A 21,425-nucleotide genomic window follows, 5' to 3' on the forward strand; every position below is an offset into this window, starting at 1 on the left:
ACATCTAATAAATGATGCACTGCAGCAACTTAGCAAGGCTAACACCTTCAAAACTGGCAAATCTACCATCTTGAAGAACAAGATGGAAGGAAACACCACCCTGCAATTTCCCCTTCAAACCACAATCAAATAGGAATGGGCAACAAATTTATCCAATAACTTTAAGGCTAATCCAGTTCAGTTTCTACTCCATGGTAACCCCACCAGGATGTTGATGTGGAATTGAATATGAAGGGGAAATTGTCATTTCTTGGCCCTTAAGCATACCAGACATCAGCCCAAGCCTGAATATCATCAAATCGTGAGCATTTGGGAGCAGACTGCTCCAGCAACTTTTAGTAGTTGAGAACGGTACAGAACATGTTCAGCAACCAAAACCAGTTCTGACCAGATTTCATCTGTTTAAGTGGGAGGTTCTTCCACTATTTGCATTCCATGTTGGAAAGAACAAGGGTTGGCTTTTTCTGTCTAGAATCTAAACTAACCATTTTTTTGTAATAGCTGTTCAAGCATCCACTTCATGAATTTTTTAATGCTAATTGATTGGGATAATGAAATTGGAATCATCCCCTCTAACAAATTTTGCAAATCACTATTGGTCAGTTTTCCCTTTTTGCTTCAAAGGGAACAGGTAGAACCATTTTGCTATCAGATTTCATAACCCAATTTGAACTTTGTTCATCACTGGGCCAACTTATTAGGATTCATTCTGGTGAGCCACCTTGTTTATCCTCTTTAGAAAAGTAGAAACTTTAACCACTCATTTTAGTTCTACAGACTTCCCAAATTTGAGTTGCCATTTATAGATGATAAAGGATTTTGGAAAATTGTAGTTTCCCAGGGAAGTGTGAGTATATACTCAATGTTTTTATTCTACATTTAATGTTCATTTTATAACTTCATAATTTACTGCATATTGTTTCCCACAAAGGGAAAACAGACATAAGCAACTTATTGCATGTTACAAATTAGGATACACTAACAGTTCCAGTAAAATAGATGTTCAAGTTTTATTATACAAAATACATGGAATAAAATACAATTTACAAATCAAGGGAACATTTTCTGGTTATATAGTTAATTCATTTCTGCAAATTCTCAATTAAAATGTGTAAACATTTATTGGTAATATCTATATTGTGGAATATTGACTGTGCCCATTGTGCTTTATTCCAGTTTTACACTCCATTTGGGATGTGAATGGATTCATTTCTGGAACCATGGCACTGCATAGTTTTCAGAATATGTATATATTTTGATGTACTATTAGCAATCTCAACAGCTAGGTGAAATGAACATAAAATATCTTAAAACAAAGATGTGACTTTATTTCTTTGTAATAGTCAGTGTAATATTGTTTATGCAAAAACATTTATGAATTGTTCTCTATTATATACACTTATATTTTGCACATTCACACACTTAAAAATCATGTCATAACATTTCTTCAAAGCTTTCAAATTTTTTTTGAGATTGAATAAAAATGAGAAAACCAGTTTCTTCAGTCCAGTCATACAGTGGTACTGAAGTGGGGGGCTTTAAGAAAAATGAAATGTTACAAGGATTGAAAAAAATCAGAAGGGTAATAATGTCTACAGTACATATTATCCACAGGGTGCATTAGCCAAGGACCAAGACACTGATTTGCTGTTTAAATGTGGAATATAATGTCAACAAACTTGGTGAAATAATAAACTACATTTGACTTGTTTGGGCAGTCCAAACATAAATATACCAAATTCCGGTGCAATGGTAAGAATACGACAAACAATGAACCTGCTAATGATTGCATCACTGTTAATCTTGTTTTTTAAATTTCCAATTCTCTGGATAAAGAACGCGGCAGCTGCTAATGTGAATAATCTTCTTATGTCAGGTAATAACGAGTAGGTTTGACTTTGTGCATCACTTGTCAAGTTAGACCATTTAAGACACACCACAGGGCATCTGAACAGTATCATGAAGTACCAAATGGGCATAGGAAGGCTATGTAGTGAGTTAGGGCAAACACTTCCATCTGCCCTCTCTCACATACAGATGTACTCATACTCCCCTTGCTTTAAAAATGACTTGCCACTTCCATCAAAATACCAACTGTTTTATCTAACATCTTTATTCTATCCTTTAAGACACAATATACAACCTCCATAATATTTCCCAATGTGATTGGAGTGATGCTGGTCACTTGGTGTCACTGAATGTTCCAGTTAATTAAGATTCAGTTAGTGGTTTCTCTAATTGAAATTATATTCTGGTGGCAATCAAATGGAAGATTCTCTTTCACACAATTTAACACTGTCCATCTTGTTTTTTTTAATGTTAAATTCCTCTATGGCTGTTGTTGGTATTGACCTTCTGTTGCTGTGTAAAAGTCTTCAAGCAGCCCTTTAAGATATTCAAAGGTTGGCCGATCTTCAGCTTTACTCTTCCAACAATCCTTCATGACATCATACAGCTCCAGTGGGCATTCGTCAGGACGTGGCATACGGTAACCCCGCCCAATGGCATTTACAACCTCAGTGTTTGACATCCCTAAAGAAAGAAAAAATTCAATTTTCTTCAATAATTTCAGTTTTTAAATATTTGTAATGGAAATAAATCACTGCTATTCTCAGACATATTCCAAAGTGATCATCACTCCACCAAAAAACACAAACCACATCTATGTTAGAATCCAGTGTAGCAATCTCACTCAGTGGCCACGGAATAGCAATTGTGGTGAACGATTTCAAATGTTAGTCTTATCCAGTGGGACAGTTCCTATGAAATTGGGCCATATTACTGGGACAAAGCAGAGGGAAATTTATTAAAAATAAAAGTTTTTTTTGTCACAGATGGTACCTTATGTACTGCTAATCCATCTCTGGTTTGGTCCCCAGTCTGTGCAGTTATCTAGGATATTACAATTAATCTCAGCAGCAGGATAACTTGCAGAAGTGAATCAGAATCTGATTGCTATTGACAGATCCCTGTTGGGACACTGCATTTGTGACTGTTTGGACAAAAGTAGGATAAGTTGCTGTGATATCATCCATTGCTGAGTAGATTGGTAGATTGCCCAAGTGGCCATGTGATAGACAAGAACAGAGTCCTGTCATCTTGCAGCAAGGGTTCAAAGGAGCAGAGAAATTGGAAGGTGAAGGATCCTTTGAAGAAAAATATTTAAAATAAAAAATATTTAAAGTCAAGTCAATTATCACTATTGGAGGTAATCATCCAGAGTGTAGAATATTTGCAGTAATATTATACCACATGGTGTGGGTGTTCTTACCTGGATATGGAATTTTTCCATATGTAACTATTTCATACAGGAGTATCCCAAAGGACCAAACATCTGACTTAATCGTGAAAGATCCATAGCTTATAGCTTCAGGTGCTGTCCATTTAATTGGAAACTTAGCCCCTGAAATGTAGAATACACTTCTTTAATTATCTTTTAAATTTAGTTTTCCTTTTGGAACTCAACTGCTTCCTATAGTTAAAATACTGAAGACTGACATTCTACAAGGAGAATACAAAATATTAAAAAGCTCTGAATATAATGACATAACTGCTCATCTTTCTGCCCCATATAGAGCCCAGGGAAAGAATAAGCAGAGATTGACAGAAACAAGAAACAGAATGTATCTGTATGATAGTCAGATGATAATATTGAAATCAATCCGGCTTTGAAAAATAAAATTTTGTACTGATATGCTGTCACAACTCACCATAACGCTAAAACATTTTTTCCTAGGCTTCATGGTCATCCTTTACAACAAAGACATTCTGGATTATGGTCATTATTGCTACCAGAGGGAATCTCTTGAAAAAGGGGATAAATTTCCCTATTGATAATTTCGCTCTTTGAAGGTGCCATTTCATTAACATGAAAATCATTCTATATATGAACTGTTGTATTCAGACTCAATATTTGAGCAGTGCTACTGTCCAAAAGACAGATACTAATTTTTTCAATATGTTATGATGCTTTCACCAGCACTTTCAAAACCTAGAGGCAACTAAAATGTTCTAAATTGTATTCAAATTGCTGTCCAAAATGTGAATCAATGTTTTAGTAGCACAGCAGCTTTAATTAGCCCATCAGGAACATCATCTCAGCTATAATTAAAGTATTTCAGCTAATTAAGAACAAAAGATAAAATCTTATTAGAATATAGGCCTCAATCATAAAGTGATTACAACCAGGGAATTTGCACATTTCCAACTTTACAACCACATGTGCTATATTAGACACATTTATATGTTTATGTCCATCATGGTTTTCATTAACTGAGATTTTTGTGTCACATTTGTTATGCTACATTTAGCAGCAGAGATGCAGAAATGTCATATTTAATTTATCAAAATGTAAGAGTGAATTTGGGTTGAAGTACTTAAAATGAAGTTTGTTAATTTTTAAATCCACACAGGCACCATTTACAGCTCTGAATAATTTATCTGATAAAACAATGATTATCACACATTACAATGTGCTGATATAGACTGCTACCAGTTTTTTTTAAACAAAACACTTAAACCACTCCAGGATTAAACCACTCCAATGGAGTCATTGGAGACACAAAGATTTTTCTTTTACTGTGTAACAGTTTCACTACCAACTGACAAAATGAAGCTTATTTGATGAAGATTGATGGAGTGTAACGGGTAAAATGGATGAGCTTAAGGCCTTAATGTTCGCGAGGAATTTAGATGTGGTGGCAGTGACAGATGTGGTTAAAGGAAGGGCAGCACTGGCAGCTAAATATTCCTGGGTATAAGTGTTTTAGGCGTGACAGAGGAGGGTTGAAGAGAGGTGGTGGGGTGGTGTTGTTAGTTAAGGAGCACATCACAGCAGTGCAGAGGGAGGATAATATAGAGGAGTTAGGGATTGAGTCGCTGTGGGTGGAGTTGAGGAATAGGAAGGGAGTGATTACTATGCTAGAGGTGTACTATAGGCCACCCAACAGCCCACAGGCAGTGGAAGAAGGCATATGTAAAGACATTTTGGATAGGTGCAGAAAGAATAGGGTTGTTGTAGTGGGAGATTTTAATCTTCCTGGGGTGGATTGGAGGGTGCCGAGAGCTGGGGGTTTGGATGGGGAGGAATTTGTAAAATGTGCACTGGAAGGGTCCTTGGAGCAGTATGTAACTAGCCCGACTAGGGAGGGGGCTATACTGGATTTAGTTCTGAGTAATGAGCCAGGTCAGGTGGTTGAGGTTGCAGTAGGTGAACATGTGGCTAATAGTGACCACAATTCTGTCAACTTTAGGATAATAATGGAAAAAGATGAGTGCTGTCCAAGGGGGAGGGTGCTAAACTGGGGGAAGGCAAGTTACAGCCAAATTAAGCATGAGCTTATGGATACCGATTGGGAGAGGTTGTTTGTGGGTAAGTCCACGTCTGGCAAGTGGGAGGCTTTCAAAGGGAAAACTGAAAAAAAGTTGCAGGAAAGACATGTGCTGGTTAAGAGGAAGGAAGGGAAAGGTAGGATTAGAGAGCCGTGGATTACAGGGGATATTGAGGACTTGGTCAGAAAGAAGAGAGAGGCATATGTTAGGTCTAAGCAACTGGGAACAGAGAGAGCACTGGAGGAATATAGAGAGAGTAGGAGGGAGCTCAAAAGGGGAGTTAGAAGGGCAAAAAGGGGGCATGAAATGGCTTTGGTGGACAGGATTAAGGAAAATCCAAAGGCATTTTACTCCTATGTTAGGAACAAAAGGGTGGTTAGAGGGAAAATCGGTCCTCTTAGGGATGGAGGAGGGGAACTGTGCTTAGTGTCTGAGGGAATGGGGGAGATCCCGAATGAATACTTTGCATCAGTATTCACAAAGGAAAGGGGCTTGGTGTCTTGTACTGTCTTGGAAGGAGCTGTAGACCAGTTGAAGGAAATATCCGTTACGAGGGAGGAAGTGTTAGGCAGCATAAAAACTGATACATTTCCAGGGCCTGATGGCATTTATCTCAGGCTGCTTAGGGAGGCGAGAGATGAATTTGCTGGGCCTCTGATGCAAATTTGTCTCTTCTTTGGACACGAGCGAGGTCCCAGAGGACTGGAAGATAGTGAATGTGCTCCCACTGTTTAAAATGGGTAGGAGGGATAACCCTGATAATTATAGGCCAGTGAGTTTGACGTCAGTGGTAAGAAAGTTGTTGGAAAAAATTCTTAGGGATAGGATGTATACGCATTTAGAGTGTTGCGATCTGATTAGGGATACGCAGCATAGCTTTGTTAAGGGGAGGTCTTGCCTTACGAATCTGGTAGAATTTTTTGAGGAGGTGACAAAAATGGTCGATGAAGGACGAGCCATTGATGTTGTCTATGTGGATTTCAGTAAGGCGTTTGACAAAGTCCCTCATGGTAGGTTGGTTGAAAAGGTTAAGGCTCATGGGATACAAGGACAGGTATCTAGATGGATTGAGAACTGGCTCGGCAACAGGAAACAGTAGTAGCAGAAGGGTCTTTTTCTAGCTGGAGGTCTGTCACTAGTGATGTGCCGCAGGGCTCAGTACTGGGACCTCTTCTATTCATAATATATATATAAAAATGACTTGGAAGAGGGCGTACGTGGTGTGATCAGCAAGTTTGCAGATGACACAAAGATGGCAGGATTGGCAGACACTGAGGAGGAGTGTCAGGCAACACAGCAGGATATAGATAGGCTGGTACAGTGGGCAGATAAAATCTAATCCTGATAAATGCGAGGTGATACATTTTGGAAGGAATAATGTAATGTAGAGGGGAGTTATATGATAAAGGGTAGACCTATTAAGAGTATAGAAATGCAGAGGGACCTGGGAGTGCAAGTGCACCAGTCTTTGAAGGTGGCAACACAGGTGGAGGAGGTTGCGAAGAAAGCTTATGGTATGCTAGCCTTTATAGGAAGGGGTATAGAGTACAAGAGCTGGAGTCTAATGCTGCAGTTGTACAGAATGTTGGTTAGACTGCATTTGGAGTACTGTGTCCAGTTCTGGTCACCTTACTACTGGAAGGATGTGGAGACCCTGGAGAGAGTGCAGAGGAGGTTTACCAGGATGCTGCCTGGTATGGAAGGACTGGGTAATGAGGAAAGATTGGGTAAGTTGGGGCTGTTTTCCTTAGAAAGACAGAGATTGAGGGGGGATCTAATAGAGGTGTATAAGATAATGAAGGGTATAGATAGAGTAAACAGTGGCAGGCTTTTCCCTAGATTGGAGACAAATATCACAAGGGGCCACAGGCTTAGGGTGAGGGGGAAGAGGTATAATTTGGATGCTAGAGGGAGGTTTTTCCACAGAGGGTCGTGGGGGTATGGAATACACTGCCAAGTAAGGTGGTGGAGGCAGGCACGGTGGACTTACAGACACATGAGTGAAATAGGGATGGAGGGATATAGGGGACTGATTTAAATAAGGATGAGAGCCTCAGGACATTCCTGGAAATCAACTGTTACATGTGATGTTTTTCTCTTTTACTCCACAGGTGCGTCAGTCCACCTTGTTGTCTAACGAGGGGCATACACACGGTGGGTCGTGTGTGGGCTGCTCTTGGATGTTGAGAATAGCCTAGTACTTCACGTTGATTGTGTACGCTTAAACTGGACCAGCAGATAGGCACCATAACAGCTCAGTGACTATCACTGTTTGCTGTGCAGATACATGGATTTGGGCCAGTATCTGTAGGAGTTTGCGCATTCTCCCTGTGGTTGCGTGGGTTTCCTCCCACACCCCAAAGACATGCTCTTAGGCTGACTGGTGTAACAAATTGTCCCTAAATTATTCTCCCCTCAATCTGGGTGCCATAAGCATAGACATGGGTCAAGGGTGGAAGAGGAAAAGCACAATGTTAAAATGGCGGTGCAGGCTCGTTGGGCCAAAGAGCCTGTTTCCCGTGCTGTGTTGTTCTTTGTTCCTTCATTCTTGGACATCAGGCACTAAAAAGGTATCACTAATTTTCCAGATCTTGTGATAAATGATGCACAAAATTAATTTTGCACTTCTTGAAAATGACCACATTTAAAATAATCAACTGGAAAGAGTCTGGAAACAGTGATTACAGGAAAGTTATACAGCTCAGGGATTGCACATAAGCTGAAAGATAATTCCCCTCACTGCTTTAACATTCACTGAGCCAGGAAAATGTAAAGGAGGCTTTAGCCTCATTAAACCCAGGAAAAGTAATAGAAACACTGTTGATGCCATTTCTGTCAAAGCAACAGTTGACAAGGATGATGTTGAGGACATTCACCCTCAAATTCCTGAAGGACCAATAAAAGGTCAGCTATCTTCCAGTTTTTTGTTTCATAACCATGGAAATAAACATTCTGCTTTAATTAAGCTTATTTATCATATGGTTCATAGTCACTTTGTGGAAATAAACATTTGTAAAATTCACATCAATTTTCAGATGGTTAAAATGTACCTTCTTTGGCTGTGTACTCATTATCTTCAATTATTCGAGCAAGACCAAAATCAGCAATTTTACACATCAAGCTTTCCGATACTAAAACATTAGCTGCTCTAAGATCTCGATGGATGTAATTTTTTCTTTCAATAAACGCCATTCCCTCTGCAATCTACAATAGAATTAAACATATTTTAGGAGTTAGATTGTCTCTTGCAGGTTGCAACATCAAATATCAATAAATTGCATTTTGGATCATATGCAATTTCTAGAAATTAAATAAAAAATTCAGTGAAAATCTCATTGAAAGAAGTGACATGCAAATCATGTTAAAGGATGAATGAGGAATTCAGGCACTGAAAGTCAGGTAGTTTGCATATGCTACCGTCCTCCAATGCTGACCATATGGAAGTTTGTGGCACCATTCTAGGGGAGAGTTGAGTATTCCTGCCAATTGCTAGTACCAACTACCCCATGCAACTGGCAAATCCAGCACCTACTTACAATGGAGGCTGGGTCTGTCTGTGCAACATAATGCCACTAACCCCTACTACTGGTATGTATCTTCTATCACACTGTAGCATTGCTTGACCCTATTTCAGAGCTCACCCACGTTGGGGGAAGCAGGGATGCCCAGGGTTGAAATTTTGTAGAATTATCTGGATGATGCAGGGTCACTAAGCACTACTACAATGAAAACTTAGCTGCCTGGTGAGGCCTCGTAGTGAGGGACAGTGGGGGTTGGGGGTTGGCAGGCCTCGACCCACCAGTCCCACCCCCCCATTCCTGTGTGCAGCATAAAAAATGCCAGCTGGCCCAGGGAATCAATTCTCCCTTTCCTATAATAATGGAGTGAGGACCCCTCCATTTTGAAGCATCCCTCTCACTTGTTTTTGCATTCTCCTACTTTTCACAAAGAGAAAGACTTCCGATTAGCCCTCCAGGATTAAAGCCCACACAAAGGTGTTCTCAATTGGATGGTGATCCCAGCCTCTTCAGCACGAATTGGCTAATCCAGGGTAAATCAGAACGAGTGACTATTTCTCCATTGTGTGGGCTTCTGACCTATAGTTCACTCAGCAAGGTTCAGAAACCAGCAGGGGAAATCCAGCCAATGAAAAATAAACTTTGTTCCTCTCCCACAGATACTGCCAGAGCTGCTGAGGATTCCCAGCATTTTCTTATTTCTTTCATCTTTAAATACTGGCTCATGGAACTTTGTTGCAAACTGGTTCTGGAATCAAACAAAATGCAACAAAAACCCCACAAGATCTGTGTCATTCCTTAACCAACACAAACTGCTTCAGCACCAAACAGATTTTGCACACAAGGTGCTTTTTAGCTACGTTGTCTTATGATAAATAATAACTGTGTCCACCCAATTGTGAAAATAAGTCATTGCCTATTCCACTTAAAAAACATCAGTGGCAGAACTAAAACAAGGATGAAACTAAATCTCTGCCCTATGAAGAAATATATAAACAAGATTTATTGGGGGAAAGAGATTTTCCACTCTGGTATCCAAAGGGGAATGAATCTTTGTTGACCATCACAGCCCCTCAGCCAATGAACACTCGTTGGCCAGAGACAAGACTTCCACTCTTCCATCAGCCAGAGGTCCCACCTCAGGGCTGCTGGCCAATCCAAATGCAGGGAGAGGAAGTGAAGTCCAGGATTGGAAGTAGGAGGGGATGCAGATGGAGAGGTTCCAGGGAGGTGGGAGGCAGGGGGCTCCTGCCAGGGGCAGGCGGGTCTGATGTGGATTGGGAACCTTGAGGGAGGCACCCTACTTCTCAGCCAAGAGCCACACAGGGTGACATGCCAGTCTTCCCCTGATTCCTCTCACCAGCCTCAAAAATAAACCCAGCTGGAAAATGTCCACTGGGACTAATATTGGCTATTTATAGGCCTCAAATGGGTCAAGGATGGGTGAGCTATCCTAGGTTCCACAAAATTGTGGACAGGTCAGACAGTGAGAAAGCCATCTGTAGAGTTTTACAGATTCCCCTTTATCTTCAAATCTGTTGGTGGGGAACCTATAAATTTTGCCCTATATAAACAGATTTTTTTTTGTAGCCATAATGTCAGCTCATTATTATTGCAGTTGACATCAGATGAAAGCTCCTTCATAGAAATACAGTTCGCTCTGGTGCTTAAGGATGAAAGCCAATTTGTTTTAGAATAGAAGTATTGCCTTCTTGTAACTGATCCACTCCAGACTCCATAATTGGAGATAGTTAAGTCAAATGTAGCCTCCCCTTCAATGTCTTGGGAAAAGATTAGCTACCGCAACACAGGGATAGAACTATTATTGAATTTTTCTGGTAAAAAACCTTAATCCCTATATCAAAAATCACAAAACTGGTCACATCTCATTGCTTTTTATGCAATGTTGTTTTATGTAAATTGGCTGCCATACTTGAATATATCTTCACATTGACTACATTTAAAATATATTTACTCTTAAAGACTTTAGGATGTGAGGCAGCAGTGGTTAGCACTGCTGTCTCAGTGCCAGGGACCCGGGTTCAATTCTGGCCTTGTGGAGGTTGCACTCCCGGTGTCTGCATGGGTTTCCTTCAGGTGCTATGGTTTTCTCCCACAGTCCAAAGATGTGCAGGTTAGGTTGATTGGTCGCGCTAAATTGACACTAGTGTCGGGGAGTTCGCAGAGTAAATGAGGGTTACGGGAATAGGGCCTGGGTTGGATCGTGGTCAGTACAGACTTGATGGGCTAAATTGTCTCCTTCTATATTGTGGGGATTCTATGATGTCCCAAGAATGTGAAAGATATACAAATACAGTTGATTTACTTGCTGCCATAGTTCATTACATGTCAAAAAGAGGATGCAAATCCCAGAGACAGCATTAAAAAAAAACAACCACAATAGGGTAGTATCTTCACCCTAGTACACGAATCATTGGTGTGACACTTCCTCACTAACTTGCCACTCATGGGTCTCAAATTTGCCCCCCAGATTGCTCCCTTTGTTGCGAGGGGTGTGGGATGATTAAAATTCTGATCAGCTTCTTTTTCAAAAAACTGTGCTTATTCACAAACCTACTGTAAGTACTTAAGGACTGGGATAAAGAACCAGAAACTTCTCAGTCTCAGTACACATGAAAGTGAAGTGAACAAATTTTAAATGTAGTTTTGACCTTACGTACACAGGAAGAAGATTGTGAGCAGAGTTTATAACCAGCATCTTTCATAAATCTAAATATACAAATAAATTATACGGAACCAGTTAAAGCCAAAATGGGAACCTCCAAGACAGTAATTATTTTATACAAACCTGAAAGAAAAATTAAGTTTTGCTGATATGCGAGTGTCATGGAAGAAAGCTACAAATGGCATTAAAGTTAGTTTCATGGAGCAGGTGAACGTCTACAAAGCACTGCTCTACATACTTGGGAAGGGAATAGTGGAGCATTTTACCATAATACTCCATGCTCCAAGTTTATCTACGTCAGCTACGTTATCGCAGTGGACACACCCTGGGCAAGTTACTGCGAACCACATTTACCGAGCAGCATTAGAATGCTGCATACAAGGCTTAGTTTCTTTTTTTTTGAAAAAAAAAAGGAACTTTGGCCAACTGACCTTTTGAACAGGATTTCATTTTGACTGTGCAATTATTGCAATATCCCCTTTCTGAACCAGGATGATAACTCATTCATCCAACAAGATTTCCCAGAAATCTAAAGGGCGCAGATTAGAGCATAGTTTGTCATGTGGAGTCAAACTGAATGTGACATGATAGCAGGGGTACAGTTATCCATTTGGTTATGAAATGAAAGTAAATAGAAAACTAGTCAAAATCATTGCAACTGATGCCTTAGCCTGCACTGTCACCTAATAACAAAACCCGTCACAACAGCCATTCTCTGTCATTTATATAAAAATAGGTGAAGTAAAAATTTGTTAACTTAGCTGACTTTCTCCATTCAACTCCTGAAGAGACTTAATTAAGGTGGGGTATAGGTCCACAGGTACTGGTGCCTTAACATAAAAATGCACGGCTTAGGTTGACTGGCCATACTAAATTGACCCTAGTGTCAGGAGGATCAACAGTGTTGAGGGTTACGGGAATAGGGGTTGGGTGGGATTATGAATGGCCTCCTTCTGTAATGTGGGGATTCTATGATTCAACCATAATCACAACATCATCCAGCTACTCAGTTCAGGCAAAAAAGGGGGGAGCTGATCAGGAAATTATCACAATTGTGTTATGATCTCAGGAGAGACCAGTAACATGTTTACTATTTATTAAGAATCTGGAAACCCAGGTATTTGTCAAAAGAATGAAGCCTGAAGGTTCACTGTTTAAAACAAAATAATTTTTCTGAACTAAAATCAAAAACACCTAAATTGGCCCTTCCTGCCAGCAGGATCTTCTAGTCCTGCTGAAATTGACCCCATGGTGGGATCCCCAGCGTAGGGGTGAGCAAACTCCCACTGGCGGTGGCCATTGGCTACTTGCTGTGGGAGGCGGGTGATGGCAGGGGTCATAGAAAATCCCAGCCTTAGTAATTGGAAGTCAGTTAGATCAATTGGCTGAACTGCTAGTTCATGATGTAGAACGACACCAACAGCATGGGTTCAATTCCTGTTGTAGGAAGACTTGCATTCTAAATCAGTATTCCGCAAACTGTGTGTCTTTATATGCCCGTCTCCGATCACAACCCTCCACACACCTGACGAAGGAACACCATTTCCGAAAGCTTGTAGGATTACTATCAAATAAACTGGTTGGACTTAAACCTGGTGTTGGACAATCACCATTAGTCAATGCTCGCTCTCTCTCTCTCTCACACACACACACACACACACACACACACACACGAGGGAGCAGCCTATGGTCATCTGGGATTATAGCAATTTTACCCTTTATCTCAAGGAGTTAGTCATGTTAAGGATGGGAAATGTAACACCCCCACCCCCTATCTGGGAGATTTATATAGGGGTTAAGATATCTTGGGCTTTCCACTCAACTCCAGAAAGTGGTCTCATCAAATTGGTGGGCGAGACTTAAGGCCCCAGGGTCCATGATCCCAGGGGAAGGCTCTCTCAAAAAGAGGTAATGGGGAGGTGGTGGATCTCACTGTCTCTGCAGTCGTGACCCTGTTGCCTCCACAAAATTCTGTCATCTGTTTTTTTGTCAAAAATCAGAATGCTATCTAGTCATGCAATAAGCCCACATGGGTGGAACCAAGCCAATGCAAGCAGCTGTGCCTATGCATCATTGAGTTTCTTCCAGTAATTTATCTAAAACAGCATACCCAATAACATGGGAAAGATATTTATAAAAGTGCAAAATTCAAAACATTGAAAGAAATTATAAAAGCAAATTACTGTAGATGCTGGAATCTGAAACCAAAAGAGAAAATGTTGGAAAATCTCAGCAAGTCTGACAGCATCTGTAAGGAGAGAAAAAAGAGCTGATGTTGAGTCCAGATAACCCTTTGTCAACGCTAACAGGCATAGAAAGTGAGATATTTATACTGTAGGATGAGGAAGTGAAAGATGAGTAGCCACAAAAATAAGGGGAAAGGCTATGAGGTGCTACTGGCTGTCCACAGAGAGAATAGATGGTGTCTCTTTTGAAACAAATCATGTATATTTTTCATTAAAAGGTCCAGTGTTTTTTTTTTAATTCAACTTGAAGCTAACAATAGTAACCATGGATCCTATGAAGTAAGGAGGCTTGTAGACACAAATATTTTATGGGGCAAGGTGAAGGAGGGGAAAAGAGTACAATGCCAGGCTTTCCATCTACAAGTGTAGGTTAACTCCAGTCACATTGACGTAACATACAAGCAGTGTTCAATCAGATAGCAACAAATAGGTAAAACACATATGTTTCCAAAACATGCACATTGTGGGCCAGTAATATTTAGATCAGCAAATGTTCATTTTCTCAGTTCCCCTATTTGATGCACTTGCGGGAAGTATGACTACAGTGTGAACAGTGAAACTCAAAAATTAGTTTTGCAGAAATGAGCACAAACCTCTCTAAAAATAAAGAATTCCAGAAACTACATTTAAAAAAATTCCTCTGGGAGAGGATGTTATGCCCATTGTTAGTATCCTTGTAGTTCATTTGGTAAAGGTACTCCTGCAATACTGCCAGATTTTGACCCCAGAACAATAAAAAACAGTAGTGCATTTGTTCAAAACAAGACAGTATGGGACTTGGATCTGATGGTGTTTCTGTGGATTACTGCTCTTGTTCTGGGTGGCATAGGCCATGGGTTTTGGGAGGTTAGTGTCAGTTTATAAGTTTATGAGCAACCCAACAAGCTAATTGAATAGAAAAGCCTTAAAGTTCCATAGGGATTCTTCAGCTATTCTTAGAGCAACACCCCAAGATTAACTGTTTGTCCAGGTTTCTGCTGCTCTGAATGAAACAACCCTCTGGAATTTTATGAAAATGCTGCACTTTCATGAACAATCCAGAGCATGATTGTTAGCAGCTAAAACGATGGTCCTTTGATTATTTTGGTGATGTTGTGTTCTCAAAGTTAAACATATTAGTTAAGAATAGAGCTTTTATTATTTATTGAAGAATAGAGCTTATTATTTTTCTTATCCAAAATCATGCTGAGATAAATGAGTCAAATGAAGCAGTAAGACAAAAATATTAACCACAGAAATACTGACACCACAGAAGGTGACTATCAGCACATCATAGAAACCCTACAGTGCGGAAGGAGGCTATTTGGCCCATCGAATCTGCACCAATAATAATCCCACCCAAGCTCAATATCTGCCACCTGACATTTACCCTGCTAATCCCTCTAGCCTATCCATCCCAGAACACTAAAGGGCAATTTAGCATGGCCAATGCACCCAACCCACACATTTTTGGACATTGTGTGACTGTAAAGGAGTTAGCCAGCCTCCTAGCTTCCAGCTCTTGGTCCATAGCCTTGTATGTTAAGGCACGTTACGTATGTATTTTTTAAACTGTGAAGCTTTCTGCCTCTACCACTCTTTTAGGCAGCAAGTACCAAACTCACATCACTCCCTCTAGTCCTGCTACCAATCTTAGATCTATGCTTACGATGGTTGAATTTCCTGCTAACGGAAATGGGTTCATCCTATTCACTCTATCTAGGTCTCTTGATCTATACACCAGAGCTAAATCTCTCTTCAGCCTCTTCTGTTTCAGTGAAAACAACCCCAGCTGATGCAAGCTTCTCAAATTAAAACTTTCCATTCCTGGTAAATCTCTTCTGCATAGTCTCTCGTGTAATGACATCCTTTCTATAATGTGATGCTGAGATCTGTTTGCAGCACTCTAGCTGGGGTTGAAATGTTTTCCAGGAGTTCTAGGAAACCGCCTGCATTTATATTCTTGGTCTTGACCAAGAAAGGAAAGTAGCCCTATGCTACCTGATTTACTTGTCCTGCTATTTTCAGGCATCTGCAGACATCACTTTAAGTCCATTTGTCCCTCTACACCTCATTGCCTCCAATAATATTTTGCATGTTTCTTTGCCTTGCTTGTCTTCTGTAAATGCATTATCTTATAGTTCTCCAGTCCTTCCTTCTTTTCTTCACTTCAAGCCTAACCTCGGCACAGCTGGATAGAATTTTCACAGGAGTTTCCCAATCTCCTGCTAGGAATTATGACAGAAAAATTGAAGAAACAACTTTCATGGCCACTTAAGGCCATCTCCTAGGTCTTCACCAATTTCCTGTTAAAACTATATTACATCCAGAGAAGCTCTGCAGAAAATACTGAGAGTATGCTTTGACAAAAGTTGTTTATTTTTATTAAGTTGTTTTATGTCCATGGCCACTATGGATGAATGAGATTGTAAATTAATTCCAAGTTACACACATAACACCAGCAATGAGTTCAGGCATACCAACTTATTTTATGTAGAATTCTTATAACCAGGAAACCTTTGCACCATCGAATTGGAACATGCCCCAAAAATGAAAGGATACTGTGTGAACTCATTGCAACTTTCATTCTCCCTAACAGAGGCAAGCAAATACATTTATAGAAAATTGTTACACAGGATTGAAGTTGGCTCAAACAATCAAGTCCACAAGTCTTGCTCTGGACATCCTGCTAACAAAAATTGGATCTGACTGGAGATAGCTACACTTTTACATGTGCAGCTGCCTCTGTGAACCACAGATGTACAAACTACCCACCCAAACTCCTCCCCCACTCCCAATGATGCCACTATAAATGTGGCAGGGAAAGAATCCTACCTACCTGATAGTTTAGAAAATCTTCCAGGCCCAGCTAAAGTTTTATTTTTTGGCTGGCTTTGGATAAGCTCATCACTTGCAATTGGGAACTTGCCAGGAGGTGAGGACAGTACCATCACATAATTCAAAGTCTGCATCATGTTAAGGCCAAAACAAAGATGCTAGATTCAACTGAAAGAATTTGTAAGAGGCTGTGAATCATTGACGGCACTCTGACGATATAGTATCAGTCACTCCCCTTCCGTTCTGGTGAAGGTGCTTCCAGTGTTTGACCAAATTGACATCAGAATATTATGGAACAAAAGGCGGCAAAAACTCATTGGAAGTGCAATTTCATAGGAAAATACTTTCAAAAGTCCAGAAGCTACACAGGGTGGTTTAAAACTCAGCTAGCATTTATTTTGCATAGTATCATTTTGAGAACTGGGATATCCGACTCAGAAATAAAATCAATATCTAAACCAAAATTTGTGCAAGTCTGCATGTATAATAATTTAAACAAATACTGACTTGAAGGAACATTCCTTCAGGCACAAAATGTCCATTTGGCAAGCAGGATTTTTTGATAAGTGGATTATATTGTTAAGGAAATGCTTGTAATAAAACAATAAGAACTTGATCAGGCCCCAGTAAAAGCCACGTGAGCCTATGCTAGAACTCACTACTGCACATAAGGAATGTTTCCTTTTGTGTTATTACCGATTGTGAAAGTATAGAAATGGCAAGCGTTACTGGGATACAGTGGTGAAAGCCTAGAGTCTGACTCTTTTTGAAAAGTATGAATTATCTTATTTTTAATACAAACTGCCGTAACAATGAACTAGTATCAGATGCGTTTAAAAGAATGTTTGAACTGTATGGAATTAAAAACGGCCATTTAATTAAAATTTGGAAGATTGACCTTCTTATAAAACAACGCTGCAGTTCTCTGTTCATAGGGAAAGGGAACTATGACTAATAGTGACTGGATGATACTGGCTATGTAAAACTCCCAAATAAGTGGGCTGCTCAGCAGAATGGCAGCAGCAAAAACACTAAAATAACTAAGTGTAGCAAAATGGGCAAGGAGTGGGGAAGAGTAGGACTATTCTGGATAACTGAAATATGGTGAGTCATGTAGCCTTTCCCAACCACAAGCACCTTGTGAATGTAAACTTAGAGAAGTGATAGATGCAGTCCAGCAACTTCAGCTCCTTTTAACATGGTACAGATGATAACTACTGTAGGATTCATGTTCATCATATGGTGTTCAGTTTTGTATACCATGTTGTATCTATTTTATATCAAGTTTGAAGAACAATGATTAATCTCAAGCATAAAAGGAAACATGATCAGAGGAAGGAAAAGGAATAAAATCAGATGACCACCTGGCATGAGACCTAGGCCTGGAAACAATGGAAAACCCCATCAATCCTGCAAAGTCCTCCATACTAACATCTGGGGGCTTGTGCCTAAATTGGGAGAGCTGTCCCACAGACTAGTCAAGCAACAGCTTGATGTAGTCATATTCATGGAATCATATTTGAAAGACAATGTTGCAGACACCATTACTATCTCTGGTTATGTCCTGTCCCACTGGCAGGGCACACCCAAATGTGGCCTCATGAAGTCTCATGGCACCAGGTCAAATGTGAGCAAGACAACCTTCCACTGATTATCACATGCATTCCACCAACCCCACCCACCCCAGCTGACAAATCTGTAATCCTCCATGTTGAACACTACTTTGAAGAAGCATGGAGGATGGCAAGGGCACAGAATGTACTCTGGGTGGGGGAACTTGTACATTACGAAGAGTCACTTAGTGTCACTACTACTGACCTAATTAGTCAATTCTTAAAGGACATAGCAGATAAGAGGGTCTACGACAGGTTAATAGGGAACCAACAAGGAGGGTAAGACAACTTGACCACATCCTGCCTGCTACAGGTGCACCTATCCATGACAGTTTTAGTAGCAGTGACCACTGCACAGTTCTTGCATAGACAAAAAGATACATCTTCACACCGAGGAGATCATCCATCATGTTATGTGGCACTACCACCATACTAAAATGGGACTGGGTTTGAGCAGATCTAACAACTCAAGACTAGGCAATCAGGAGGTGGATTGGCCATCAGCAGAATTGCATTCAACCATAATTTGTAACTTCATCCTGGCACATCCCCCACTCTACTATTACCACCACCAAGCCAGGGGATCAACTCCAGTTCAAAAGAAGAATATGCCAAGAGCAGGTCCAGACACCCATAAAAATGAGATGTCATGTTGGTGAAACCAAAACACAGGTTTACTTGTGTGCCAAACAGCATTGGCAACAAGTAATAGACAGAGCTAAGCAATTCCATAATCAATGGATCAGATCTAAACTCTGCTGTCCAACACATCCGTCATAAATGACGGTGAACATTTAAACAACTCACTGGAGGAGCAAGCTCCAAAAATATTTCCAATGATGAGGGAGACCAAAACATAAGGCAGAAGCATTTGCTACAATCTTCAACCAGAAGTGCCAAGTGGATACAAAATTGGCTTCATGACAAACCAGAGAGTGGTTGTAGAGGGTTGTTTTTCAAACTGGAGGTCTGTGACCAATGGTATTGTGGAATTGGTGTTGTGTCCATTGTTATTTATCATTTATATTAATGATTTGGATAAGAACTTAAGGGACATCGCTAGTAAGTTTGTGAATGACAGCAAGATTGGTGGCATAGTGGACAGTGAAGAAAGTTATCTTGGATTACAATGGGATTAATTGGGCCAGTGAGCTTACAGATAGCAGATGGAGTTTAATTTAGATAAATGCAAGGTGATCCATTTTGGTAGTTTGAACCAGGGCAGGACTTACTCAGGTGAATGGTAGGACACTGGGGAGAGTTATAGAACAGAGATCTAAGGGTACATGTTCATTGCCCCTTGAAAGTGGAGTCACAGGTGGATAGAGAGGTGAAGGTGGTATTCAGCATACTAGGTTTCAATGGTCAGAACACTGCATGCAGGAGTTGAGACATCTTATTGATATTGTACAAGACATTGGTAAGGCCACACTTGGAATACTGTGTGCAGTTCTGGTCACCCTATTTTAGGAACGATATTATTAAACTAGAAAGAGTGCAGAAAAATTTAATAGGATGCTACCAGGACTTGATGGTTTGAGTTGTAAGGAGAGGCTGGATAGACAGATATTTTTCCTCTGGAGCTAGGTGGTTTACAGGTGATCATGGAGGTCTGTAAAATAATGGGGGGCATAGAGCAGCTACGTAGTCAATATCTTTTCCCAAAGGTAGGAGTCTAAAACTAGAGGGCATAGGTTTAAGGTGAGAGGGGAGAGATACAAAAAAAGGTCCAAAGGGGCAATTTTTTCCAAAGAGGATGATGAGAATGTCTGGAACAAGTTGCCAGAAGTGGTAGTAGAAGCAGGTACAATTTTGTCTCTTAAAAAGCATTTAGACAGTTACATGGGTAAGATGCCTACCAAGGGATATGGGCAAAACATGGACATTTGGGACTAGCTAGACATTAAAAAAGAAAGGCATGGACAAATTGAACCAAAGGGCCTGTTTCCATGTTGTAAACCTCAATGACTATGACTCTAAGTGCCAAGTGGATGATCCATCTCTGCCTCTTTTGGAGGTCCCAAACATCATAGACACCAATTCAATTCACTCCACGTCATATCGAAAAACAAGCTGAAGACACAATGCTACAGCGGTTATGGACCTGATGATATTCTAGCAACAGTACTGAAGACTTATAGTCCACAAATTACCGTGCCCCTAGCCAAGCTGCCTTCTACCTGGCAAGGTGCAAAATTGCCTGGGTAGCTCCTATACACAAAAAGCAGGACAACTAACTCCACAAGTTAGTGTCCCATCAGTCTGCTCCTCATTTTCAGTGATGGAAATGTTCAAAGGGTTAAGTGGCACTTGCTCAGTAACAACCTCCTCACTGACACTCAGTTTGGGTTCCATCAGGACCACTCAGCTCCTGATCTCATTGCAGCCTTGATTCAAACATGGACAAAAGAGATGAATTCAAGAGATGAGGAGGGAGTGACTAACCTTGATATCAAGGCCGCATTTGACCAAGTGTGGCTTCAAAGAACTCTAGCCAAAAAGGGGAAAGCTCTCAAATCGGTTGCAGTTACACTTGGCACGATGGACAATGGTTGCAGTTGGAGCCCAGTCCTCTCAGTTACAGGGCATGATTGCTGCATCAGCTGCTTCAATGACCTTCCTTCCACCATAAGGAATTAAGCGGGGATGTTCATCGATAATTGCATGTTCAGCACCATTTGCGACTCCTCTGATACTAAAGCAGTCTATATCCAAATGCAGCATGACCTGGATAACATTCAAGCTTGGGCTGATAAGTGGCAAGTAGCATTGCTTGGCACTTGTGTGGCACGAAAAATGTCGCCAAAAGAGAATCTAACCACCGCCTCTTGACATCCAATGGCATTACCATCACTGAATCCCCCACTATCAATATCATTGGAGTTACTATTGACTAGGAACTTAACTTTACCAACTACTTAACTAGTGCGATTACAGAAGAGGTAAGAGCCTAGGAATCCTGCAGCAAATTCACTCACCTTCTGACTCCCAAAGTCTGTCCATAATCTACAAGGCACAGGTCAGGTGTGGGAACACCACCATGTGAATCTTCCCCTCCAAGCCCCTCACCATCCTGACTTGGAAATATATCGCTGTTCCTTTACTGTTACTGGGTCAAAGATCTCAATTTCCTCCCTAACAGCACCGAGTGTATCTACACCACAGGGACTGCAATGGTTCAAGGCAGTTCACTACCAACCACCTTCTCAAGGGC

At 40.6% G+C, this 21,425-nt stretch overlaps 1 protein-coding gene across 2 annotated transcripts in view; it reads right to left on the reverse strand.

Annotated features, from left to right (window-relative positions):
- Positions 1-991: 991 nt before the first annotated feature.
- lyn (LYN proto-oncogene, Src family tyrosine kinase) overlaps positions 992-21,425 on the reverse strand; it is a 91,322-nt gene continuing 70,888 nt past the window's right edge. For both annotated transcript variants that reach the window (XM_080194214.1, XM_080194213.1), the window contains exons 11-13: positions 8,382-8,535; positions 3,272-3,403; positions 992-2,532 (exon numbers count right to left, since the gene is read on the reverse strand). In XM_080194214.1, coding sequence (XP_080050340.1) covers positions 2,330-2,532; positions 3,272-3,403; positions 8,382-8,535 — 489 coding nt within the window. In that variant the 3' untranslated portion in view covers positions 992-2,329. The remainder of the gene's footprint in view (positions 2,533-3,271; positions 3,404-8,381; positions 8,536-21,425) is intronic.

The sequence above is a fragment of the Carcharhinus amblyrhynchos genome, chromosome 8 (genome assembly GCF_965287045.1).
Source record: "Carcharhinus amblyrhynchos chromosome 8, sCarAmb.v2.hapA, whole genome shotgun sequence".
Taxonomy (NCBI): Eukaryota; Metazoa; Chordata; class Chondrichthyes; order Carcharhiniformes; family Carcharhinidae; genus Carcharhinus; species Carcharhinus amblyrhynchos.